The sequence below is a fragment of the Salvelinus fontinalis genome, chromosome 8, assembly GCF_029448725.1.
Source record: "Salvelinus fontinalis isolate EN_2023a chromosome 8, ASM2944872v1, whole genome shotgun sequence".
NCBI lineage: Eukaryota > Metazoa > Chordata > Actinopteri > Salmoniformes > Salmonidae > Salvelinus > Salvelinus fontinalis.
The window spans coordinates 24,952,281-24,979,889 of record NC_074672.1 but is presented as its reverse complement, the minus strand read 5'-3'; the positions used below and the strand labels follow the sequence as shown (position 1 = coordinate 24,979,889).

Genomic DNA, 27,609 nt, shown 5'->3' with positions numbered 1-27,609 from the left:
TCGTTGGCTGGCCCTCGCTTCATACTCGTCGCCAAACCCACTGGTTCCAGGTCATCTACAAGACCCTGCTAGGTAAAGTCCCCCCTTATCTCAGCTCGCTGGTCACCATAGCAGCACCTACCTGTAGCACGCGCTCCAGCAGGTATATCTCTCTAGTCACCCCCAAAACCAATTCTTCCTTTGGACGCCTCTCCTTCCAGTTCTCTGCTGCCAATGACTGGAACGAACTACAAAAATCTCTGAAACTGGAAACACCTATCTCCCTCACTAGCTTTAAGCACCAGCTGTCAGAGCAGCTCATAGATTACTGCACCTGTACATAACCCATCTACAATTTAGCCCAAACAACTACCTCTTTACCTACTGTATTTATTTATTAATTTATTTTGCTCCTTTGCACCCCATTATTTCTGTCTCTACTTTGCACTTTCTTCCAATGCAAACCAACCATTCCAGTGTTTTTTAGTTTTTATTTTACTTGCTGTGTTGTACTCACTTCGCCTCCATGGCCTTTTTATATTTTATTTATTTATACATATATCTGTTTGCCTTCACCTCCCTTATCTCACCTCACTTGCTCACATTGTATATAGACTTATTTTTTTTCACTGTATTATTGACTATATGTTTGTTTTTACTCCATGTGTAACTATGTGTTGTTGTATGTGTCGAACTGCTTTGCTTTATCTTGGCCAGGTCGCAATTGTAAATGAGAACGTGTTCTCAATTTGCCTACCTGGTTAAATAAAGGTTAAATAAATAAAAATAAATAAAAAATTATACTGTATAGTGTGAATAAAATATGACATGATCATTATGGAGGCAATACACCATCCATCCATAAAGACCCAGAGGAAGGTTCAATGAGTATGTTAGTGACTGACTCACAGTGGTGGAAAAAGTATTCAATTGTCATACTTGAGTAAAAGTAAAGACACTTTAATAAAAAATGACTCAAGTGAAAGTCACCCAGTAAAATACTACTTGAGTAAAAGCCTAAAAGGTATTTGGTTTTAAATATACTTAATATACTCAAAAGTAAATGGAATTGCTAAAATTATTTTTATTTATTTATTGTTATTGACGAATAGCCCCATGGGCACACAGACAGGTTTCTGGGCACGATAGAATAGATTCAAGATGTATAAATTCAACATGAGCATTGTTAAGAGCTAGTAATGAGCATTGTTAAGAGATTTACAAACAAATAATTTGTGTTTAGTGAGTCTGCCAGATCAGATGCAGTAGGGATGACCAGGGATGTTCTCTTGATAAGTGTATGAATTGGACCATTTTACTGTCAAAATGAAACAAATATTTTGGGTGTCAGGGAAAATGTATGGAGTAAAAAGTACATTGTTTTCTTTAGGAATGTAGTTAAGTAAAAATATAAATAGTAAAGTACAGATACCTCAAAAAACGACTTAAGTAGTACTTTAAAGTATTTGTACTTAACTACTTTACACAACTGCTGACTCATTGGAGTCCACAGCTGCCACAAAAACGCTGATTATTGTGGTGAAATCTACAAAACACTGTCACTCTCTTTACTGGGAAACTATGCAAAATCTGTTTCTATTTGCGAGTCCCTTTGAAAGGTTTTTCATTTGATTTTATCTAACTTAATGTATTGTGATCAACCCGCCCATGTAACTATCAATATTCTGTTAAGTTTGAGCATCATTTATGATAATCACTCTAAGTATTATCATTATTAGGATGTTTTTGATGTTGTTACAACTGTCATTATCACTTCAATGGCTTTATGTGCTGTGGGTGTGAGTGCCCCTCTGTTCCCACCAATGTGGTTTTGGCAGCACCTATCTGAGCAGGTGTGAGTTGATGTACAAGAACAGTGAGCACACTGTCATTTACTGACACTGTTACACAAGGACATTCCACTTCACTGTGTGGCTATTCCCAGCCACGCTACATTAATTAGCCTATATGGTCAACGACGTTCATAAACTTTTGGTAGGTGAGGGTGTGTAATTATCATGTGTACATCACTTCATAATGAATAGGTCACCGCAAATAATGATTGCTTTACAAATATTGAGTCCAGGGCATGTTACAGGATGGATAAGAGAAAAAAAAATGTTTTTTCTCTCTCTCCTTTGTCTCGTTCTGGTGCCCAACTTCTCTCATCGTGGCCCGGCAGAGAGAAAGGAGAGCCGGGAGGAAGTGAGATCGCCACTGACAGGAAGTGTCTGTTCGAGGCAGATCCTTGGATAGGCAGCTGGAGCCGGAGGGACGACAGCTCCGCTCCTCGAGAAACCTTTGATCAATGAGTCTGTCGGCGATGACAACGGCACACATGCACTCCATCAAAAGGGGTTGCCCCCAGTAACAACTGTGTGAACAGCCACCAATCAGCAGAGATTAGGTCTGGCTCTCTGTCCTATCAGGCTGTTCAGGAAATGTAGACACTGACAGGATATCTAGGCTGGAGATTCTACTGTATGTGAACTGGAAGTTAGAAAGAGGAAATTGAACTAGGTTTTGAAATAGAATCGATATGGAGATATCGCCTCCCTACCACTGAGGAAGTACAGTTCCCGCTCAGCCCAGTCAAAACTGTTCGCTGCTCTGGCACCCCAATGGTGGAACAAACTCCCTCACGACGCCAGAACAGCGGAGTCAATCACCACCTTCCGGAGACACCTGAAACCCCACCTCTTCAAGGAATACCTAGGATAGGATAAAGCAATCCTTCTGCCCCCCCCCCCCCCCCCCCTTAAAAGATTTAGATGCACTATTGTAAAGTGGCTGTTCCACTGGATGTCATAAGGTGAATGCACCAATTTGTAAGTCGCTCTGGATAAGAGCGTCTGCTAAATGACTTAAATGTAAATGTAATGTAAATGAGATATCCGTGCAGGTAACCTACAAATACTCTATAAGATTTTAAGTGCTTAATTAGGTATATGAAATATGGGAATAGACATGTCACTTTACAAAATATCTATAGATTGAAAAAAATGTAAAAGTGTTGGCTTACATTATGTGATGCTACAGTAATTTTTTTTACTGAAAACACCTAAATAATCATGTTCGTTTAGACACTTTCTCTTTACAAAATGAAATAATGAATGAGTCAACCTGATGTGGCTTCCTATTCTAGAGCAGTCAACATTTTACTTTGCCCTTATCAAGAGTTTAACAAAACAGGACATGTAGAAAAGGTCAATTTTTAAACAGTGCCTGACTTTGGTCCAGTAGCAGGTAGAGAAAAGCCAGTGCCATGCAATGCCGCTAACATTCTGTGGGGACATTCTCGTAATAGGTCGAGAAGCTGTTTGTGTTTCCCGACCATATAGGCTATAAATAGGCCCACTTGCAAGCACACACAACACACAGTCTGCACTAATAGGCTCTGTCAGAGACGAAGAAGAGGCACTTGTATCAGAGAAGCTGATTTCAGGAGCGGCAGGGGTACTGAAAGCAATATCCCGATAGGTCACCTCCACCATTATCACTCTGTCTCCTCTACATAGCCAGCCCTGTGAATCTTGTGGGTAAGTCAAAACATACAGATGCAGTCAAATAGTCAAATATATTGGCAACCAAGAAATTTACAATACAGTGCGATGGAGCAGAATGTTCTGTTTTGTCTTTTCAAAACCAGTTGAATGGCTATTTTAACCCTGTAGACTCCTGCAATTTACCACAGATAAATTACCAGTAAACAAGAATCCCTTGCCTCCAACCACATTCATTTGAAGTTAATTTAGTCCAGGCCATTTTGGTGAATGAAAAATCTAAAGTTCAGTTAAGATTTTCTTGCTGCTGTATAGTTGAAAATCAAACAAAATACGCATGAGCACCAAAAAAAAGAAATAAAAGAAAGTGAATTTTGAAGAAATAGTGAATTGTGCAAGGGTGCCAATATATTGGTCGCATCTGTATCAACTGTGTGTGTGAGAGAGGGGGAGGACAGAAAGAGAGAGAGAGAGTAAAAGAGAAAAAAAGGGATGTGTATAACTCAGTTTCTGAGGGAGTCTAATGCACCATGTTTGTAGGATTGGTGGTGAATTGAGACGACAGTCTTTGCCCCTCATGCATTTACAGATCTCCTGACCCGTTAGTAAACATTTGGGCTTGGGAGTCTGCCCTAACATAGTCCGACATTTTATTCTCAGAAAGACTTCCTTTTCAATGGCTTGCCTCAAATTACTATTTTACACCAAATAATCTGAGTGTGGCAGAGCATTCCATATGACCATCTGTCTGTTGGGTGGAGAAAGAGGGGTAAACACTACAGGGTGTTGCCATGTTGCATGTACAGAAGCAGTCATGCACATCTCTCACATAAAGCATAGTGTACTCTTTGCAAATAACCCTACAAATGTTTTAAAAATGTTATACAGAATTGTATTGTAATTTACAACGTAAGAGTTGTAAATCTGATGTTGAATGAGAGGAACCTAATTGAGCATTTGATTTACACTGCGGGCAGTAGGTCACTTCTCTCTCTATCATTATGCTCAATAACCATTGAATTCTCTGTAGAAGCAAAAACTCACAGGACAAGATCCACTGTTGCAGGAGATAACCCTGGCTTCCCCACAGGACAGTGTATGCCTACGGTGTATGTAGGGCTGGGCGATATGGCCAAAATGTCATATCACAGTATTTTTCAAATGTTTGACTGTATTTTACGGTATTTGCTGTGCTATTGCCTTTAGGATGTAGGACTGAGGAGCTGTGGTAATGCAATCTCTATTGACGTCTTTCCTCCAAACATATGGCATTTCTGGTCCGAACATTGCTTACGTAAACCTGGATGAATCCAGTGATGTCCAAAAGTATTGGGACATTAACCATTTTTTTGTTGTTTTGTCTCTGTACTCCAGCACTTGGATGAAATGATACAATGACTATGAGTTTAAAGTGCAGACTAGCAGCTTTAATTTGACTGTATTTTCATCCATATCGGGTGAATTGTTTAGAAATTACAGCACTTTTGTACACTGTCCCCAATTTTAGAGGACCAAACATATTGGGACAAATTCACTTATATGTGTATTAAAATAGTCAAAAGTTTAGTATTTGTTCCTATATGCTAGCACGCAAGGATTACACGCAAATGCATTTTGGATACATTTGCTGTTTGTTTTGGTTGTGTTTCTGATTATTTTGTGCCCAATAGAAATGAATGAAAATCACCCTCAAATTAAAGATGACAGTCTGCACTTTAACCTCATTGAATTTGAAATTATGCAATGACTAAGTGCTGGCGTACAGAGCCAAAACAAAAAGTTTCACTGTCCCAATACTTTTGGAGCTCACTGTAGGTTATTAATATATGAGTCGGCTATGGACTATATATAAAAGCTAAGTATGAGGTATAAAAGTAAGTATGATGGTGCCTGGTGATAAGAAGTCTCTGTCTTCATTCAATTGTCATATGAGGCCTGCCATGTCAAATTACAATCACAAATGGACTCTGGAATAATTACTTCCTGAAGGACTAAACGAAATGTCACTGGGTATCCCTGGGTGTAACAATATGACTAAAGTGCAGTGATATCATTGGCTACCCCTGGCTATTTAAGTGCTCCTCCCCCCAAAGATACAAACCATCACACCGTGAAACATAGCAGAATGGGTCGTCGAGGGCTTCATTAGCAGTGCTTGATATTTCTAATCAAATGACCAGGGACACATGAAAATGAGCCCTCCCATGCTCATAATTAGTCAATTATGGCCGCCATTAAAGCAGGGAATTATAGGGGATTATTGTGGGGGGAAATGAGTGAGACATACTGCTGCCGCATGGCAGCTGAGGATGTTAGCCATCTCCATCCATCAGCTCCCCCCATTTAGAGTCTGTCAATGGCAGCAGGGAGGGTGCTGCCAAAAGTCTCTCTTCATTCTTACTCCCCACTCGTTCAGTGGAATCATATCCGCCGGTACAGAGAAAGAAAAAGAGGAGTAACAATTGTCTGTTGTCTAGATGTGTCTAACTGTGTGTGTGTGTGACAGTGGTGCCGTGGAGAATAAATACATACACACCGGTTACGCATACATACACACCGGTTACGCTTTTTATTTTGCCTGAGTGTTAACCCACTTTTATTGAAAGTATAGGAATTGTTACTTTACTCACCATGAACGGCAATCAGCGTTTACACACCTATTTTTTTTTAACACTACATCGCTAGTGTGTGTGTGTGTGTGTGTGTGTGTGTGTGTGTGTGTGTGTGTGTGTGTGTGTGTGTGAGAGTGAGTGAGTGAAAGTAGGACGCTGACATTTTCCTTGTCTCTCCCTACACTAGGGGTAAGGGAAGAGACAGGGATAGTGCTTTCTTGGCATACAGTGAGATCTCTCTGAAAGTAAGGATGCAACCTGGACTCAGGTGTAGACGTAACATAGTAAATGTAAATCTGAGACACTCCAATAATAATAATGTCATAATTTGCCGACCCATCCACCCTGACCAACCATCCGACTTTCGTTTTTTGCCTTAAGTAATCTTATGTAACCTATCATATTATACTGAACAAAAATATAAACACAACACGTAAAGTGTTGGTCACATGTTTCATGAGCTGAACTGAAAGATCGTATACATTTTTGATACGCACAAAAAGCTGATCTCTCCAATTTTTGTGCACAAATTTGTTTACATTCCTGTTAGTGAGCCTCTCATTTGCCAAGATAATCCATCCACCTGACAGGTGTGGCATTTGAAGAAGCTGATTAAACAGCATGATCATTTCACAGGTGCACCTTGTGCTGGGGACAATAAAAGGCCACTAAAATGTGTAGTTGTGTAACACAACACAATGCCACAGATGTCTCAAATGTTGAGGGAGCATGCAATTGGCATGCTGACTGCAGGAATGTTCACCAGAGCTTTTGCCAGAGAATTGAATGCTCATTTTCTACCATAACCTAACTCCAACATCGTTTTCGAGAATTTGGCTGTACGTCCAACCGGTCTCACAACCGCAGACCAAATATAACCCCTCCAGCCCTCCACATCCGGCTTCTTCACCTGCGGCATCATCTGAGACCAGCCACCCAGACAGCTGATGAAAATGAGGAGTATTTCTGTCTGTAATAAAGCCCTTTTGTGGGGAAAAACTCATTCTGATTGGCTGGCCCTGGCTCCCACTGTGGGAGTGGCCTATTCCCTCCCAGGCTCACCCATGGCTGCGCCCCTGCCCAGTCATGTGAAATCCATAGATTCAGCCTAAATAATTTATTTCAAAGGACTGATTTCCTTATATGAACTGTAACACAGTAACATTTTTTAAATTATTGCATGTTGCGTTTATATTTTTGTTCAGTATAATTTGAGTGTGCAGGATTTACATTTACTATGTCACATCCAGTCTATGAGACCAGGCTGGCTGGGACACAGGTCTACGGTTTAGACACCTCTAATTACCATCAACACTCTACCCTTTACAGTACGTTCTTTATCCATCTTTCCGGGTATTAATTTCATTCCCCTAGTGATACTTCTGTAGTTAGTAAACCAAAGTCCTTACGTCCATGACACTTTATGTCTCTATCCTCTGGTTTATCACTCATCTCACTAGTAAAGATAATGATTATTTCTATATGGGAGGAACTTGGAAAACATAAGTGAGACCACAACAATATTTCTTTCCTTCTCATTCTGCAACATTAGTAGACCCTAAGGCCAAAAGCCCACAGTAGCAGTAAACACATTATGTCAGCAGCTCTCACCTCGACACACGGTGCCGTTCTCCACCACCTCGTGCCCAGCCTTGCACATGCAGCGCCCGATGGGCACCATCCACTCCCCGTCCCCATTACAGTAGAGCTTGATGGGCACGTCCACCTCCTCCCCGTTGGGCACACACGCGCCCCGCGCTGCCACCAGGGAGGTGCTCTCCGCCCCCGACAGGGTCTCGGGGAACACGGCGCCGTTCAGGACCACGCGGGGGCACTTCCTGTAGAAGATGCGCACGGCGATGAGCGACATGCAGCCACCATAGTCCTGGAAGGCCAGATAGAAGCCTTGGCGTGACACAGGGCCGAAGCTTCGTACCTCCGTGTTGATTTTCATCACCCGGACGCCCAGATCCACCTGGGAGAAGCTCTCGTCGGCTGCGATGGTGTCGACCTTGATCCAGGGGTTTTCCATCCAGGCCGGGGACACCTTATTGGCCGTGTCTGAGTCCGTCTCATAGTAGTAAAGGTTAAAGGTCTCCTTACAGGAGCCGGGGACGCTGGGGATGGAGCTGCAATCCCGCACCGAGAACTTCATCTCCACGTGGATGCGCTGGGCCCCTCGCCGGCTGATGTACTTGGTGCGTACCCAGTTGTTCTGGTTGTTGTCAAAGACATTGCACACCTGGTAAGTGCGGATGGTGTTCATGTTCTCGTCGTATCCACTCACCTCCTCCCACTGCCAGGGACAGACAGAGCAAGAGGTCAGTTTAACATCCATGACCAGTGAAAACAAGTCATCAGTCAACATATTAATTTAACAGGACATTTGATTACTGGTCATTTTATTACTGGTCATTGAATTACGGTTCAAGGGAATAAAACCCCCAAAACCCATATTATGGTTATTATCACAATAAATGTGGTAACAATATGATATGACCATATGATATGAAATATAATTGAAATACAAAAATCATCCAATTGGACACTTTCGGACAAGTTTCTAAGTTACAAAATCCAATTGAATAAACTGTCAGATAACATTGTTATCAGATAAGATTGCTATATTTCTGCATTTTATTTTAGACCTTTGTCCATGTAACTTTTTCTGCATGTGAAAAATGAATAAATTAGAAGGGCAAATGAGCCAGACTTCACACCTCTTCAAAATTACTAACACAGTCCGTAGCAGTGGAGGCTGCTGAGGGGAGGACAGCTCTTAATGGCTGGAACGGAGCGAATGTTATGGCATCAAACCATGTGTTTGATGTATTTGATACCATTCAACCTGTTCCGCTCCAGCCATTAGCACGAGCTCTCCTCCAATTAAGGTGCCACCAACATCCTGTGGACCGTAGATACCAAACATAAAATAGTACATTTTCATGTCAGACAATTGTCTTCCTGGGCTACATTGTTCGGAGGCCTGCACAAAGAGCTGACAGTCAGATTATTAAGCAATAATACTCCCTTGAAGTATTACTTGGTTTGCGGCTTGACCTGCTTCACATTGTTTATCTTCCTTACATCACACACAAACTTGATAAATGATTAATTTCAGTATGACAAGAAAATCCTCCTTCAACATAATAAATAAAACAACTTTGCAATTCCTCAAACTCCCACCTTTCCATTTTACAGAAAAGGCATCCGTCGGCAAATTTCCCCCAAATCACTTTGACTTAGAAGTTTATTTTGATTAACTCTAACCCCTACACCAGGGGGAGGTTGGCATTTATTGTCATGAATCTTGCCTGGAGGCAGCTCTACATAGTGGTCACTAGCTGGCACAGCCACAAAGTCAAAAAATTGGATTATAAACCTAACTCTAACCTTAACCACACTGCTGACCCTAATGCCAAACCCAAACCTTAAATTAAAACCAAAAAGCATATTTTTGTTTTCATGCATTTTTACGATATAGCCAATTTTGATTTTGGAGCTGGCCCATCTAGAGGAAATCCCTCAGTTCTGCCTCCAGGGCAAGACTCATGACAATAAATGTCAACCTGCATTTCACACAAGCTGTTTGGTGGTATTTTCCTGCCTAAGACCTGATATACAGTATTACTGCCCCTAATTGTATTCTCAACAACAGTGCCGCATGAACATGGTGGTAAACAAATAGAGGTAAGTATTAATTCATGATATACTGTTGTTGTTGTTGTTGTTCTACATTGGCCTTCTCATGTTGCTGCTACTGGAGACGATCCAAAAATGGATCTGCAAAATTACTAAAAGTTTTAAAAGTTAGTAAAATGTTCTACTCACCCCCAATGCTGGGTAGATAGTCCATCCCAGCTCTGCTGTTGCCGTCGTAGAGTCCATTAGTATTTCTACAGAGAAATCAAGAGGTACAAGTTCATGTACTATTAAAAAGCACAACTGCAAAACATGGCGCCCCATACAGCAAGACACATGTTATTGTCATTGTGAAATACTGTGAGGAGAAAATAGTCTGTTTCTCTACCTCTTCGCTTGATCTCTGGAGTCTTTACCTGTATATCTCTGGAGTCTTTATATGTACACTACCGTTCAAAAGTTTGGGGTCATTTTGACATTTCCTTCTTTTTGAAAGAAAAGCACATTTTTTGGCCATTAAAATAACATCAAATTGATCCGAAATACAGTGTAGACATTGTTAACGTTGTAAATGACTATTGTAGCTGGAAACGGCAGATTTGTATTTTTATGGAATATCTACATACGCGTACAGAGGCCAATTATCAGCAACCATCACTCCTGTGTTCCAATGGCACGTTGTGTTAGCTAATCCAAGTTTATAATTTTAAAAGGCTAATTGATCACCAGAAAACCCTTTTGTAATTATGTGAGCACAGCTAAAAACTGTTGTTCTGATTAAAGAAGCAATAAAACTGGCCTTCTTTAGACCAGTTGAGTATCTGGAGCATCAGCATTTGTGGGTTAGATTACAGGCTCAAAAGGGCCAGAAACAAATAACTTTCTTCTGAAACTCGTCAGTCTATTCTTGTTCTGAGAAATGAAGGCTATTCCATATGAGAAATTGCCAAGGAACTGAAGATCTCGTACAACGCTGTGTACTACTCCCTTCTGTAGAACAGAGCAAACTGGCTCTAACCAGAATAGAAAGAGGAGTGGGGGGCCCCGGTGCACAATTGAGCAAGAGGACAAGTACATTAGAGTGTCTAATTTGAAAAACAGACGCCTCACAAGTCCTCAACTGGCAGCTTCATTAAATAGTACCCGCAAAACACCAGTCTCAACGTCAACAGTGAAGAGGCGACTCCGGGATGCTGGCCTTCTAGGCAGAGTTCCTCTGTCTAGTGTCTGTGTTATTTTGCCTATCTTCATCTTTTATTTTTATGGGCCAGTCTGAGATGTGGCTTTTTCTTTGCAACTCTGCCTAGAAGGCCAGCATCCTGGAGTCGCCTCTTCACTGTTGACGTTGAGACTGGTGTTTTGTGGGTACTATGATTGGTAGGGGGACCAGCGGGTTTCGGAAGTGGGCTTTTGGGGCAGTGATTTGACACTCCGGGCAGCTGCGACAATAGTCTTGCACGGCCATCCTCATCCCGGACCAGTGGAACCGGGGGGGGGGGTGATCCGTTACCGAGTCTTCTCCATTCCCAGGTGCGCCCCCAACAGATGGGTGTGGGCCAGCTGAAGAACGGTTCCCACGTACTGTCGGGCAGCAACAGTACCTCTCGAAGTTCCCCTTGTTGGCGCGACACCTGATACAAAAGGTTATTCTTGATTTGGAAATGGGGGTATTGCCAGTCACTCACCCCCGGAAGTAGCTGGCCATCCACCGCTATCACTTGGTCTGCGGCGGATTTCAAGTTTGGATCCTCCCACTTGGCAGTCCCGAACTGTCTGCTCAGTTGGCCTATGGAGGGTGTCTTGGCTGGTCCCTCGAAATCGATGAGGGGGAGGATGGGCTCCTCCTCCAGTTGTTCACCAGGGGGGGGGTCGGGGTCTGGCGCCCCCTCAGACTCTGAACCTGTACATACGGGTTTGTCAACCGCTTGTTTCCAGGCCGTGCAGGCGACGGGTCGTCCTCGCTCTCGTCTACCGCCGGCTCGTACCTTTTTCCTCAGCTCATGCCTCCACAGGGGACAATCTCGTCCCACGAGGAGGGGTATCGGCAACTCCAGTTCGGCACCCACCATCATCTGGCAGCTCCCTTGTGGCGTCACGATGTTGGCCTGTACGGTCATATACCGCTTGGTGTCACCGTGGACACAGGAATTGGACATCTCCCTGCCACGTTTGGTCACCTGGGCCAGCAGGTTCATGGCTACGAGCGTAACTACACTCCCGGAGTCTAATAGAGCTTCACTCCTCCTTGTAGCTTCCTGATTTCCTCAACAAGGTGGACATTTTGTAGGCGCTGTTCCTCCAGCGTTTGTTCCTGAACTGCCTGTTGTGCTTGTTGGGCCCGGACGAACTGAACTATCAACTCGTATGTGCTGATGCTGCGTAAACGACAACCCTGAACTGACCACATTATCAGCCCGCATTCTCCACCACTTGTGGCAGACCAGGGGGTTTAGTCAAGCCGTTTACACAGATCAGACGCGGACAGAATTGTATAGTTCGGTTTCAAGGGTGTATATTTACATAACAAACAAAGAGAAAATAATAGGCTCCGGGATACCGTCTTCTGGGCTCCGGGGTTTTGTAAGTTGCTTTTCACTATACTCTTTCTCCTCTAGCTTTTGCTTACTTCAATAAAAATGGCCTCCATCTACGCAATCAACAGTAGCCCAGGCCAAGGCTCCTTTCACTCACACTCGCTCTCTTCAGCAGCAGGCGCATGTGACGTGAGCAGCCGGAACCAGTTTCAGCTGGACATAAGCTATATGTTTTATTGTGTTGCAATTGGCTGACACAGATAACAAGCTCACGCAGTTTTCATTGACTCGAGGACGGGTCCAATCGGGTCCAGTCAGTACATTTATTTTAATTGCACATACCCGAAACTCATGGCAATTATATCAGACCCGACTCAGATCCAAGACAAAAGTTGTTACGCCCTAACCATAGAGAGCCTTTTTATTCTCTATTTTGGTTAGGTCGGGGTGTGACTAGGGTGGGTAATCTAGGTTGTTTTATTTCTATGTTGGCCTGGTATGGTTCCCAATCAGAGGCAGCTGTTTAGCATTGTCTCTGATTGGGGATCATATTTAGGCAGCCATTTCCCCACTGGTTTTTGTGGGATCTTGTTTATGTGTAGTTGCCTGTGAGCACTCCAAAGCTTCACGAGTAGTTTATTCTTTATTGTTTTTTGTGCGGTTCACTTCAAATTAAATATGTCAAACCGATTTCACGCTGCGCTTTGGTCCGAGTGTTATTACAACGATTGTGACAAAAGTCTAAATTTAGGAACAGGACCCGCTTGAGTCCCAGGTCAGATCTCAGAATTTTGTGCCTGTTGGACCTGTGAAGACCTCTATTGTGCAGTCGCTCTAAGGGGGACACAGGGACATTCTGCTGCAACTCAACCACACTTGCTACAGAAGGAAGGGTCATGGATGACTCTGCCCGGTGACATCTGCTCTCTCTTGCTCTCTCTCTTGTCCTCATCCCCCCCTCTCTCTCACTCTTCCTCACACACATACACACACAGCAACACCAAAACATACAAACAGCGCCACCAATCTATAACTATAACCAATCCATAATAATTGAACGTCAGTATCCAGACACACACACACACATAGTAAAGCTCATAATCTCTCATCTTACTACCCCCACCGGAGGGGGTTGTGGCAAGTAGGCCACAATTCGCCCAGTGTAGACTGACTTTGCTTGTGTAGACTGACACATTTTCAATTATTCACAGGGTCCTATCAGTGCAGTGCTGCTGAGTGAAGAGATATATTTAAGCCTTATATGGTGGAAGGGAATACAGGGATGGGGACAGGCTACAATATACTTATACAGTGGTAGAACATGGGTTGTTCTCTGACTATGCAGACTGAGCACCATTCTCTCTCTAGCAAAATTTAACTATATGGAAACTGTACTTTGGGGGGAAAGGGTTAGTTGTTTATCAAGTGTTTATCCTCATGATAACACACTGCCTGGTACCCCCATATCTGCTGTTGAGGACAACGACTTATAGAAAGCCATGAGCATTAATGGCCAGTCCACAAGGACACTGAAATACAGTCTGCCACCCTAGAGAATCGACACTCGAGTCGCCATGCTAGGGCCAGGATTTCGCACGGGCAACCAAACCCAACCAGGAAAATCTCCTGCTTTTAACCATTAAAAAACAAACATCCCCCCCCCCCCAGTCAGGTCACATGTTCAGGAGAAAAACAGCCCCAGATGATCTCTCTTTAGCACACCTCTGTCTGAAAGTCTCAACTGATGGACAGAGAGGAGAGATAGGACACACTGTACAGTACATTATGATATCCATTATTGGAGGAACCTCTGAGTCTGGTTTCTCTCCAGATTTATTTTGTCTTTGCCACTGTGCTGCTGCTTGGTCTTTGGGATCTAGGCTGGGTTATTGTTGATGTAACAATGATATATAAATAGACTTTGATTGATTGACAGATTGCTTTGTTACACCATTGGTTGCTGAAAGGGCAAAGACCATGACTGACCCTGAGTTCTTAGAGATGGATCACAAAATCATGTAGTTACTCTATACTTCATCACGTCTAATGATCATTGATCTGAGATTCTTGTAACATCCTTCTAACAGTACATGTGAATCAATATGGACCTAGCTAACCACCTACTGTACTATTTGATTATAGTGAAAACACAGAGGCAGAGTGAAAGTACAAACAGATAGGCAAACCTACTGGCTGCCAAACAGAGCCAGCTCAGAGTGCTCGGTCATGACATTGAACAACAAAACAGGTGGAAAAAAAAAAAATCGATCGCACAACCATGCAATCTCCATAGACGAACATTGGCAGAAGAATGGCCCGTACTGAAGAGCTCAATGACTTTCCAACAAGTCAGTTTCCAACAAGTCAGTTCGTCAAATTTCTGCCCTGCTAGAGCTGCCCGGTCAACTGTAAGTGCTGTTATTGTGAAGTGGAAACATCTAAGAGCAACAACGTCTCAGCCGCGAAGTGGTAGGCCACACAAGCTCACAGAACGGGACTGCCGAGTGCTGAAGCGTGTAGCGTGTAAAATTGCCTGTCCTTGGTTGCAACACTCACAACCGAGTTCCAAAACGGCCTCTGAAAGCAACGTCAGTACAAGAACTGTTCGTCGAGAGCTTCATGAAATGGGTTTCCATGGCCGAGCAGCCGCACACAAGCCTAAGATCACCATGCACAATGACAAGTGTCGGCTGGAGTGATGTAAAGCTTGCCGCCATTGGACTCTGGAGCAGTGGAAACGCGTTCTCTGAAGTGATGAATCACACTTCACCATCTGGCAATCCGACGGACGAATCTGGGTTTGGCGGATGCCAGGAGAACGCTACCTGCCCGAATGGATAGTGCCAACTGTAAAGTTTGGTGGAGGAGGAATAATGGGCTTGGGCTGTTTTTCATTGTTCATGCACCTTTGTTCCAGTGAAGGCAAATCTTAACGATACAGCATACAATGACATTCTAGATGATTCTGTGCTTCCAACTTCATGGCAACAGTTTGGGGAAGGCCCTTTCCTGTTCCAGCATGACAATGCCCCAAAGCACAAAGCGAGGTGTATACAGAAATGGTTTGTTGAGATCGGCGTGGAAGAACTTGACTGGCCTGCACAGAGCGCTGACCTCAACCCCATCGAACACCTTTGAGATTAATTGGAATGCCGACCACGAGCCCGACCTCAATAATGCTCTTGTGGCTAAATGGAAGCAAGTCCCCTCTGGGAAGGCTTTCCAACATCTAGTGGAAAGCCTTCCCAGAAGAGTGGAGGCTGTTATAACAGCAAAGGGGGAACCAACTCCATATTAACGCCCATGATTTTGGAATGAAATGTTCGAGGAGCAGGTGTCAACATCCTTTTGGACATGTAGTGTATTTTTTATAACCAGAAATAACCAGAAAGTCTTTGTAACCAGCATTAGCACAACAAATTCCACATTAGAATGTTATAATGTCTGCAATATATGCCACCAAACATTAAACTAGACAAATATGAACCAGGATCTAGTGTCCATTACTATATCTGTGTCAATTACATTACCACAAATAACCACAATGGTCAACGATTCCAGTAAGCCACCTGTGGTAGAGAGGCAGTGGAGTAACAACAAAAGATTTAAAACTTCCCATAATCAACTGATCAGAGAGGCTAAAGGACCTCAAATAAAATGTCATTGTATTTGTCACATGCTTCGTAAACAACAGGTGTAGATCAACATTGAAAGGCTTACTGTACTTAGAGAAATAATAGACAAATAATAAAATGAAGAATAAATGCACAATGAGTAACGATAACTTGGCTATATACACGGGGTACCAGTACCGTGTTGATGTGCAGGGGTACGAGGTAATTGAGGTAGATACTGTATGTACATATACATGTAGGTAGGGATAAAGTGACTAGGCAACAGGACAGATAATAAACAGTTGCAGCAGCGTATGTGATGAGTCAAAATAGATAGTCCCGCAGGAGGCCTTTTGCCTTCTGGTAGGCCGTCATTGTAAATAAGAATTTGTTCTTAACTTACTTGCCTAGTTAAAAAAAGGTTTAATACAATAAAAAAAGAAACAATTATATACTAAAAGGGTCAATGCAGATAGTCTATGGACTAGATAGAAATAGTTATTTAAATAGGTAACCAATAGCTACCCGGACAATCTGATGGCCTGCTCGCCGTGTGGTAACAGAGACAACAGCCTAATACTTGGGTGGCTGGAGTAAATTTTTAGGGCCTTCCTCTGACACCACCTGGTATAGAGGTCCTGGATGGCAGGGAGCTCGGCCCCAGTGATGTACTGGGCCGTATACACTACCCTCTGTAGCGCCTTGTGGTCAGATGCCAAGCAGTTGAAATACCAAGCAGTGATGCAGCCAGTCAAGATACTCTCAATGGTGAAGCTGTAGAACTTTTAGAGGTTCTGAGGGCCCATGCCAAATCTTTGCCGCCTCCTGAGGGGGAAGAGGGGTTGTTGTGCCTTCTTCACAACTGTGTTGGTGTGTGTGGACCATCAGAATTCCTTAGTGATGTGGACTCCGAGTAATTTGAAGCTGTCGATCCGTTCCACTACATCCCCGTCAATGTGGATGAGGGCGTGCTCAACCCTCAGTTTCCTGTAGTCCATGATCAGCTCCTTTGTCTTGCTGATGTTGAGGGAGAGGTTGTTGTCCTGGCGTCTCTGACCTCTTCCCTATAGGCTGTCTCATCGTCGTCTGTGATCAGGCCAACCACTGTTGTGTCGTCAGAAAACATAATGATAGTGTTGGAGTTGGGACAAAGCACGTACCACTTAAGGGCCCCCATGTTGAGGGTTAGTGTTGTTGCCTACCCTCACCTTCTGGGGGAGGCCCGTCAGAAAGTCCTGGATCCAGTTGCAGAGGAAGGTGTTCAGTCCCAGGGTCCTGAGTTTAGTGATGAGCTTGAAGGGCACTATGGCGTTGAACACTGAGCTACAGTCAATGAACAGCATTCTCACATAGGTGTATATGACATCACATGTAACGGCATTCCTCCTCCTCTTCAACCGAAAAGGAGGAATAGTGATTGAACCAATGCGCAGCAGGTTGTGATGACATAATTTAATCAAGACACGACAAAAACAACGAAGACAGAAAACGAACTATACTTGAATTAACAAACAAAATAACAAAACGATGAAGACTGACCTGAAACATACGAACTTACATAAAACACGAAGAACGCACGAACAGGGAAAAATAGACTACACAAAAAGAACGATGTACAAAACAAACCGAACAGTCCCGTATGGTGCGACAAACACTGACACAGGAGACAACCACCCACAACGAACACTGTGAAACAACCTACCTAAATATGACTCTCAATTAGAGGAACGCCAAACACCTGCCTCTAATTGAGAGCCATACCAGGCAACCCTAAACCAACATAGAAACAGACAACATAGAATGCCCACCCAAACTCACGTCCTGACCAACTAACACATACAACAAACTAACAGAAATAGGTCAGGAACGTGACATAACCCCCCCCCTAAGGTGCGAACTCCGGGCGCACCAGCACAAAGTATAGGGGAGGGTCTGGGTGGCCATCTGACCACGGTGGTGGCTCAGGCTCTGGGCGAGTTCCCCACCCCACCATAGTCAATCCCAGCTTACGTCTTCCCCTTATAATGACCACCCTCCTATTACACCCACTTAATATACATGGTACCATCAAGATAAGGGGCAGCACCAGGATAAGGTAGCGCAGGACAGAGAGATAGCTCAAGACAGAGAGGTAGGTCAAAATAGAGAGGTAGCTCAGGATAGAGGGGCAACTCCGGACTGAAGGGCAGCTCCGGACAGAGAGACAGCTCTGGACTGAGGGGCAGTTCAGGATTAATGGCCGCTCTGGGCTGAGAAGCAGCTCATGGCTGGCTGACGGCTCTGGACGCTCATGGCTGGCTGACGGCTCTGGACGCTCATGGCTGTAGGGCAGCTCATGACTGGAAGGCAGCTCATGACTGGAAGGCAGCTCATGACTGGAGGGCAGCTCATGACTGGAGGGCAGCTCATGACTGGAGGGCAGCTCATGACTGTCTGGCGGCTCATGACTGTCTGGCGGCTCTGGCAGATCCTGTCTGGTTGGCGGCTCTGGCAGATCCTGTCTGGTTGGCGGCTCTGGCAGATCCTGTCTGGTTGGCGGCTCTGGCAGATCCTGTCTGGTTGGCGGCTCTGGCAGATCCTGTCTGGTTGGCGGCTCTGGCAGATCCTGTCTGGTTGGCGGCTCTGGCAGATCCTGTCTGGTTGGCGGCTCTGGCAGATCCTGTCTGGTTGGCGGCTCTGGCAGATCCTGTCTGGTTGGCGGCTCTGGCAGATCCTGACTGACGACTGGCTCTAGCGGCTCCTGACTGACTAACGGCTCGGGACAGACGGGCGGCTCTAATGGCTCGGGACAGACGGATGGCTCAGACGGCGCTGGGGAGACGGATGGCTCAGACGGCGCTGGGGAGACGGATGGCTCAGACGGCGCTGGGGAGACGGATGGCTCAGACGGCGCTGGGGAGACGGATGGCTCAGACGGCGCTGAGGAGACGGATGGCTCAAATGGCGCTGAGGAGACGGATGGCTCAAATGGCGCTGAGGAGACGGATGGCTCAGACTGATCCTGTCTACCGGAAGGCTTTGGCTGCTCCTGTCTGGTGGAAGGATCTAGCGGCTCCTGTCTGGCGGAAGGCTCTAGCGGCTCCTGTCTGGCGGAAGGCTCTGTAGGCTCATGGCAGACGGGCGGCTTTGCAGGTTCATGGCAGACGGGCGGCTTTGAAGGCTCAATACAGACGAGCAGTTCATGCGGCGCTTGGCAGACGGACAGTTCAGGCGCCGTTGAGCAGACGGCAGACTCTGGCCGGCTGAGACGCACTGTAGGCCTGGTGCGTGGTGCCGGAACTGGAGGCACCGGACTGGAGACACCAGGGACAGGGCACACTGAATTCTCAAAGCGCACTATAGGCCTAGTGCGTGGTACCGGCACTGGTGGTACCAGGCTAAGGGCACGCACCTCAGGACGAGTACGGGGAGAAGGAACAGTGTGTACAGGGCTCTGGAGACGCACAGGTGGCTTAGTGCGTGGTGCCGGAACTGGAGGCACTGGGCTGGAGACACGCACCATAGAGAGAGTGCGTGGAGGAGGAACAGGGCTCTGAAAACGCACTGGAAGCCTGGTGCGTGGTGTAGGCACTGGTGGTAATGGGCTGGGGCGGGGAGGTAGCGCCGGAAATACCGGACCGTGCAGGCGTACTGGCTCCCTTGAGCACCGAGCCTGCCCAACCTTACCTGGTTGAATGCTCCCCGTCACCCGCCCAGTGCGGAGAGGTGGAATAACCCGCACTGGGCTATGTAGGCGAACCGGGGACACCATGCGTAAAGCTGGTGCCATGTAAGCCGGCCCAAGGAGACGTACTGGTGGCCAGATATGTAGAGCCGGCTTCATGGCACTTGGCTCAATGCTCAATCTAGCCCTACCAGTGCGGGGAGGTGGAATAACCCGCACTGGGCTATGCACCCGTACAGGAGACACCATGCGCTCTACTGCGTAACACGGTGTCTGCCCGTACTCCCGCTCTCCACGGTTAGCCTGGGAAGTGGGTGCAGGTCTCCTACCTGCCCTTGGCCCACTACCTCTTAGCCCCCCCCCCAAGAAATTTTTGGGTAGTACTCACGGGCTTTTCAGGCTTCCGTGCTAGATGCGTCCCCTCATAACGCCGGTTCCCTTCTCCGGTTTCCTCTGCTCTCCTCAGTGCCTCCAGCTGTTCCCATGGGAGGCGATCCCTTCCAGCCAGGATCTCCTCCCATGTGTAGCAACCTTTACCGTCTAAAACATCCTCCCAAGTCCATTCCTCCTTCTTGCGCTGTCCCTTCCTCCCTTTACACCGCTGCTTGGTTCTGGTTATTTGGTGGGTGGTTCTGTAACGGCATTCCTCCTCCTCTTCAACCGAAAAGGAGGAATAGTGATTGAACCAATGCGCAGCGGGTTGTGATGACATAATTTAATCAAGACACGACAAAAACAACGAAGACAGAAAACGAACTATACTTGAATTAACAAACAAAATAACAAAACGATGAAGACTGACCTGAAACATACGAACTTACATAAAACACGAAGAACGCACGAACAGGGAAAAATAGACTACACAAAAAGAACGATGTACAAAACAAACCGAACAGTCCCGTATGGTGCGACAAACACTGACACAGGAGACAACCACCCACAACGAACACTGTGAAACAACCTACCTAAATATGACTCTCAATTAGAGGAACGCCAAACACCTGCCTCTAATTGAGAGCCATACCAGGCAACCCTAAACCAACATAGAAACAGACAACATAGAATGCCCACCCAAACTCACGTCCTGACCAACTAACACATACAACAAACTAACAGAAATAGGTCAGGAACGTGACATTACAACAGTAAACATTTTATAGTCAAGCTCAGACAAAACAATTGGTCTGCAAATCAGTTCTGAACACGGGGAACCACTGTTGCTTCCAATTAGGCCATTTTCCTGGTGCTCAGTTCCTGTTACTATCAGTGTGGATTAATGAGGAGCTGTGAGGAAGTGGCGAGCCAGGTGTTGGTGCTGCCGCTAAATGGGAATAAAGAGGCCAGGAGCAGTGACCCACTAAGAATTCCCATGGACTGAGCCAAGAGGGTTAGGGAAGGGAGTGGGAGTCTGAGCGGAAAGGATGGAGAAGGGAAAAGACGGGTCTATGTGGATGCTAGCTACAGCTCTCCATGTCATACAGTAGCTAACACACAAGGCTCAACACTGAAGGCATGCACAATATGATGAACTGTAGCTGCATTAGGGGACAGGGGAAGGGGGGTGACATTAGTAACTGCGTGTTGCCCTTCTTTCGTGACTAGACATGTGTCATCAAGGCTCTTCAGTTTCAGTCCAACTGAGTGTGCACAGTATGTTGCAGAGATCGTGTTACACACAACACATGGAAGGCTATGTTAAAGCGGAGTATTATAAATTCTGTAAGAGATAAAGAGGTTATCTAAAAAAAAAAAAAAATCAAAAAACGTAATACCTAAAATTGCAATGCTATGTTATGTGTGGTAAGGTTAAAAGGGTAGGTTTTGAAGCTGTATTTGCTCAAATAAGACTATGCACGACAAAGCTAACTCACCTGTAATGTGTAACATAAACAAATCCACCATTATCTACCGCCCAATAAGTAGTTTTAAACCAGAATTAACAATGTGAGAGGGAGAGGGGAATACATTTGTGGTGGTCTATCTGCCTCTCTCTCCCTCTCCTTCTTTTTCCATGTCCCCCTCCCCACCACATGACTCCATCTGTCCCTGCATTCCTCCAATATAGAAATCACTCTATCCCTCTCTCGCTCTCTTTCTCTCCATATTTCAATGAAAAGTAGGGCAACGAGGAGGAGAGAGTAGGGCAACTTAGTCCAGCACACATAATCCTTGCAGGCTGCGCCATGCTCTGTACGCCATACTGGATTAAACCCAGGGGACACATCCCTGGGCTTCACTCACTGGGTTTTATGTCACTGTGCTTCCCGCCGCACCCGCAACTCTCAGTCGCACATTTCAAATGTATCCATTTTATGTCCCTGATTCTTCTGCTGCTTTTATATTACCACTGGAAGGGAATTTCTCAGAGTTGTGTCATGTTTCACTATAACATGCACAGAGACCCGCCTGCATTGTAGAACGCAACTATATGGACCAGATCATCTTGGCTCATGCATGTTCTGCAAAGGCAAACAATCGAATCAAAGTGCAATGTATATACCCAATTTGGTTATGCTGGTAAGAAATAGTGAAACTGTGCACTGGACAGTTTAGAGTTTACAAGTTTTCACAAGTTTCAAAGATTTTTACCAGACAGGGAATGGAGCTTCTAATATCAAAATAAATAAATTACATCTAAGCATGTGATATTGCATTCAGAGTGGGCATACTCAAGACCACAGATTGTGAATTTAAAAACAGTTTTATGTAATATGACATCTTTAAGATCATTGTCTACTTTCCCAAGAGGAATAATGGTAGATTTCATGGATAGCTCTTGAAACTTGCTGAATAATTAATGGCAGGTTAACTAATTAACAGCATAGCCTTGATCCGAGTGACTTGCTCCAGTTGAAAAGCTTTCACCACCTCCCTGCCTGCCCAAGTGCCTATATTCTCAGTAAGGCTATCATTCCACTGTGTCAAGACCTAGAACCGAAAAGAACACCAGCAGAGCATTTCTTCACTCTTCTTCTCTGGTATTGGCATTTGTGTGAAAGGCACATTGGATGTCCTTCATTGCCCCATTCCAAGCCACATCAGGAAAAGAGTTGTGTGCATATGTAGCAGAAGTGATCATGCGTACATTGAAGTGAATAGAAAAACGGAATACATTTCATCCCAAATAGTGAGCATGTATGATCAATGTGGTAGTGGTAAAGAATTTGACAGACCCATGTGGTGCTCCATTCCTTTGGACAACCAGATGCAGTCAACAGGTATCAACCATTTTTGTTTGTGCGTATTCCAGCCCGAAATGTATCTTATGAACTTTAAAGGACATCCCAACAAAGCATTTCTTTCAGCTTCCATGTCCCACTTCAATGTTGATTAAACAACTACTACATAACGAATGAAGCCAAGCCATCACAAAGTTTGCAAACAAAAACAAGCATGACGTAAGTGATGTAAATGTATCCAGGCATCAAAAAAAGACTTAACTGGAAGTGAATGCAACACATGGCTTATCTGAGTTCTTTCAAATCCTTTCATTTGTGGTATGTGGAGGCAAAATACTGTATTGGTCTTAGGTGTTAAGCCAATGGGGGGAAACCTAATCAGTAAAGTTACAGTCAAGTGAACTGAAAAAAACAAGAGAAGTTGAGCAATGGGGAACATTTTTTTAAATAGGCTGAAGTACTGTATATCAATTTCCATTCCATGGACAGACAGACACTGCATGCACTGATTTATAAAGGAGTGTCCCAGTTAATGACCTTCTTTAGTATGCAACTGCTCATGGGAGCAGCATCGACATTTTCACAAAGAATTTGTCTAATGGGAGAATTGGGACCCATTGATTTTCAAGTGCTCCATTTCTGTCAGTCTCTCTGTACTGTGAGAGGGTTGATGAAATATTGGGGTGGAAAACACTTGACTGATGAGGCTTACAGCACTGACACAATACACTGGATCAAGTACATTGAACTCAAATGAATTTGCAGTTGCAGCTGTTAACAGATTAACATTGCAACACAAAATGTAAGGCTAAATTGTATCAAAACCTGAAAGTGTTTTCTGCCAGAGAAACCAAGTCCTTCCTATCAGTAACATTCATCGAGTCAAAAAAACATTGTGACTACATGAGTTGAGGGCCTGAAATCGTATGTTCTCCATGTGACTGACGTAGATTACTCTATGTTTGAATGTTTACACACACAAGTACCTCAAGTTAGTATTTGTCCTTGTATGGTAACATAAACAGTACTTGGGATGATGTTTTATTTATTTAACTAGGCAAGTCAGTTAAGAACAAATTCTTATTTACAATGACAGCCTACCCCGGCCAAACCCTAACCTGGAAGATACTGGGCCAATTGTGCACCGCCCTATGAGCCTCCCAATCACGTCCGGTTGTGATACAGTCTGGAATCAAACCAGGGTCTGTAGTGATGCCTCTAGCACTGAAATGCAGTGCCTTAGACCACTGCGCCACTCAGGAGCCATGTGACAGAATGACGTAAAAAGGATAAATAGAAATTGCAAACAGGTAGGCCCACTCTGGAAATATGGTAGTTCATTTAAGAGTACAAGAGTACAATAAAAAGGAGGTTTACAGTTCTTCTGCTGATCTTTACAGTTATCCTGCCTCCGTCACTGGAGTGCTCACCTCAGTAAACCTCAGAATATTGTCATTCATCAGGATTTCCCACTCTCCAATTGTCAATTACTTTTCAATGATTTTCAAGGAAGAAAATAAAGTTTCTCCCCCACCGGTGATCATATCAAGTCTCAACTGGACAACATCCTGATCCTGTTCCAATGCAAAATGAGTGCTAAGCCATGTATAGGGGCGGCTGGTGTCACGCCCTGATCTGTTTCACCTGTCCTTGTGCTTGTCTCCAGGTGTCGCCCATCTTCCACACTTATCCCCTGGCTATTTATACCTGTGTTTTCTGTCTGTCTGTGCCAGTTCGTCTTGTTTGTTCCAAGTCAACCAGCGTTTTGTCTCAGCTCCTGCTTTTCCCCAGTCTCTCTTTTCTCGTCCTCCTGGTTTTGACCCTTGCCTGTCCTGACTCTGAGCCTGCCTGCCGTCCTGTGCCTTTGCCCCCACTCTGGATTACCGACCTCTGCCTGACCTGACCTTGGCCTGCCTGCCATCCTGTACCTTGGCCCCACTACTCTGGATTATCGACCCCTGCCTGCCTTGACCTGTCATTTACCTTCCCCTGTTGTTGCAATAAACTGTTACTTCAACACAGTCTGCACTTGGGTCTTATCTGATAGTACGAACTGGCCATGACTGACCCAGCAGACCTGGAACAGCTCCGCAATGCTATCTCCTCCCAAGGAGCTCATTGGTAGACATGAGGAGATGCTTCGTGGTCCGATGGAAGGGTTCCAGGACGTGGCCGAACGCTACGACCTAGTATTTTACGCTTTGCGGGAGCAATTCCATGGGTTGCCTACTAAGCAGCCTACCATGACGGTAACCTCCCAGACCCTCAGTAACCCGGCTGGTAACAGTGCCGTCACCCCGGTTTCCCGGGAACCCCGCTTACCTACCCTGTAGCGCTACGATGGAGATTCCAGAACCTGCCGAACCTTTCTCTCCCAGTGCTCCAACATTTTCGAGCTGCAGCCTTCTTCGTTCTCCTCGGACTGCTCGAAGATAGCATACATTTAACGCTGATGTCTGGGAGGGCACTCGCCTGGGCCACGGCAGTGTGGGAGCAACAATCCACTGTCAGCCTCAGTCTGGAGGTATTTGTGGCGGAGGTGAGAAAGGTTTGCGAGGCTCCGGTGTCTGGGAGAGAGGCTGCCTGGAAGTTACTTCAGTTTTGACAGGACTCCCTCAGTGTGGCAGACTATGCGGTGGATTTCCGCACGCTAGCAGCGGAGGTTGCCTGGAACCCGGAAGCACTGTTCGAAACGTTCCTGCACGGATTATCGGAGGAGACCTGACCTTGGGCCTGCCTGCCATCCTGTACCTTGGCCTCACTACTCTGAATTATTGACCCCTGCCTGTCTTGACCTGTCGTTTACCTTCCCCTATTGTTGCAATAAACATTGTTACTTCAACACAGTCTGCACTTGGGTCTTACCTGAAACCTGATAGGCAGGTGGCCTAGCAGTTATAGAGGCAAGCCAGCAACCGGAGGGCTGCCAGTTCGAATCCTGGACCGACAGGAAAAATCAGGAGGAAAGCGAGCTGGCAACAGGAGGGTTGATGGTATCAAATCCTAGATGCCATTGCCTGCCGTTGTGCCCTTGAACAAGGCACTTAACCCCCCACAACAGCTTCCCAGAGGAGTTGGGTTAAAAGCAGAAGTCAAATTTTGGTTGGACCTTATAATTGACCAATAATGTGATCTTAAAGGTGCAGTCAAAAACGTGATTTTCCTGTGTTTTATATACAGTATATTTCCACACTACAAGGTTGGAATAATACTGTGAAATTGTGAAAATGATGATGCCCTTTTAGTGTAAGAGCTGTTTGAAAAGAACACATTAAATTTCAGCCTGTTTTGGTGGCATGGAGTTTTGGCCTGCCTAGTGAAATCACCAGGAGGTAAATTAGTTAACAGACCAATAAGAAAGGGAGTTCCATACCTCTCTGCCAATAACAGCTAGTTTTAATTTTCCCCTCCCCACTTAGACCACTCCCAGACAGTTCTAGTAAAATTATTGCTTGAGAAATTGCTCTTTGCTTAGAAGTTGTTGTTTTTTTGCCATTTTAATTAAACATACACAGTAAGGTAATTAATTGTTACCCAGAAATTATTTGATATTGAGATAAAACGACTGCATTGGACATTTAATCTTAATGTATAAAGACAATGATTTACTAAGCCTTTGCCACAATGAAAAGTTATGCCTGTTGTTATCCAGAGGGAATAAAACATGAAACGTAGAGAAGGAATAAGGTATTTTGGTAAGGTGTAGGACTATCCAATTTAGAGACATTTTTTAGATACAAAATGTGTCAATGTTCCACAGGTGCAAACCCTTAATAAATCTGTCCAAGAGGCAGATTTGCTTCTTTGGCGCATGTGCTTGTCCTTCTTACCTGGTGAATGGTTGTCAGGCTATAATTCAACATGGTTACAAGGATAGACCCATAACAAATCTATAATCATAACTAGGGTATATAGCCCTATATAGGATGCCGCGAATCTGCGCATGGGAGTCCTAGAAGGCTACAAGACGAGGCCCGGAAAATAACTGGCAAAATCTTTTAGGGAAGTACTTTTCCCCGAAAATCCTCTTACTGAAGGTATATCTATAATCCATAACTCCTTGTCCAGCCATCCGGATTGTATAATGTGTGGATATCTGTAAAGAAACCGTCTGAGCCTATCTTTATCCAAACCAGCACCTATAACTCGGCTGTGGTAGACAGCTTGAAAGACATTCTTCCACGTAGCCTACCACTGTCTACCCCAGCTGAGTTATAGTGGGAAGAACAAGTATTTGATACACTGCCGATTTTTCAGGTTTTCCTACTTACAAAGCATGTAGAGGTCTGTCATTTTTATTATAGGTACACTTCAACTGTGAGAGACGGAATCTAAAACAAAAATCCAGAAAATCACATTGTATGATTTTTAAGTAATTCATTTGCATTTTATTGCATGACATAAGTATTTGATCACCTACCAACCAGTAAGAATTCTGTCTCTCACGTACCTGTTAGTTTTTCTTTAAGAAGCCCTCCTGTTCTCCACTCATTACCTGTATGAACTCGTTACCTTTATAAAAGACACCTGTCCACACACTCAATCAAACAGACTCCAACCTCTCCACAATGGCCAAGACCAGAGAGCTGTGTAAGGACATCAGGGATAAAATTGTAGACCTGTACAAGGCTGGGATGGGCTACAGGACAATAGGCAAGCAGCTTGGTGAGAAGGCAACAACTGTTGGCGCAATTATTAGAAAATGGAAGAAGTTCAAGATGACGGTCAGTCACCTTCGGTCTGGGGCTCCATGCAAGATCTCACCTCGTAGGGCATCAATGATCATGAGGAAGGTGAGGGATCAGCCCAGAACTACACAGCAGGACCTGGTCAATGACCTGAAGAGAGCTGGGACCACAGTCTCTGTCACGCCCTGGCCTTA

The 27,609-nt window shown here is 44.9% G+C and overlaps 1 protein-coding gene across 4 annotated transcripts in view; it reads right to left on the bottom strand.

Annotated features, from left to right (window-relative positions):
- LOC129860945 (ephrin type-B receptor 2-like) overlaps positions 1 to 27,609 on the bottom strand; it is a 74,435-nt gene that overhangs the window by 25,553 nt on the left and 21,273 nt on the right. For all 4 annotated transcript variants that reach the window (XM_055931903.1, XM_055931901.1, XM_055931904.1 and 1 more), the window contains exons 2-3: positions 9,926 to 9,990; positions 7,706 to 8,390 (exon numbers count right to left, since the gene is read on the bottom strand). In XM_055931903.1, the coding sequence (XP_055787878.1) occupies positions 7,706 to 8,390; positions 9,926 to 9,982 (742 nt within the window). In that variant the 5' untranslated portion in view covers positions 9,983 to 9,990. The remainder of the gene's footprint in view (positions 1 to 7,705; positions 8,391 to 9,925; positions 9,991 to 27,609) is intronic.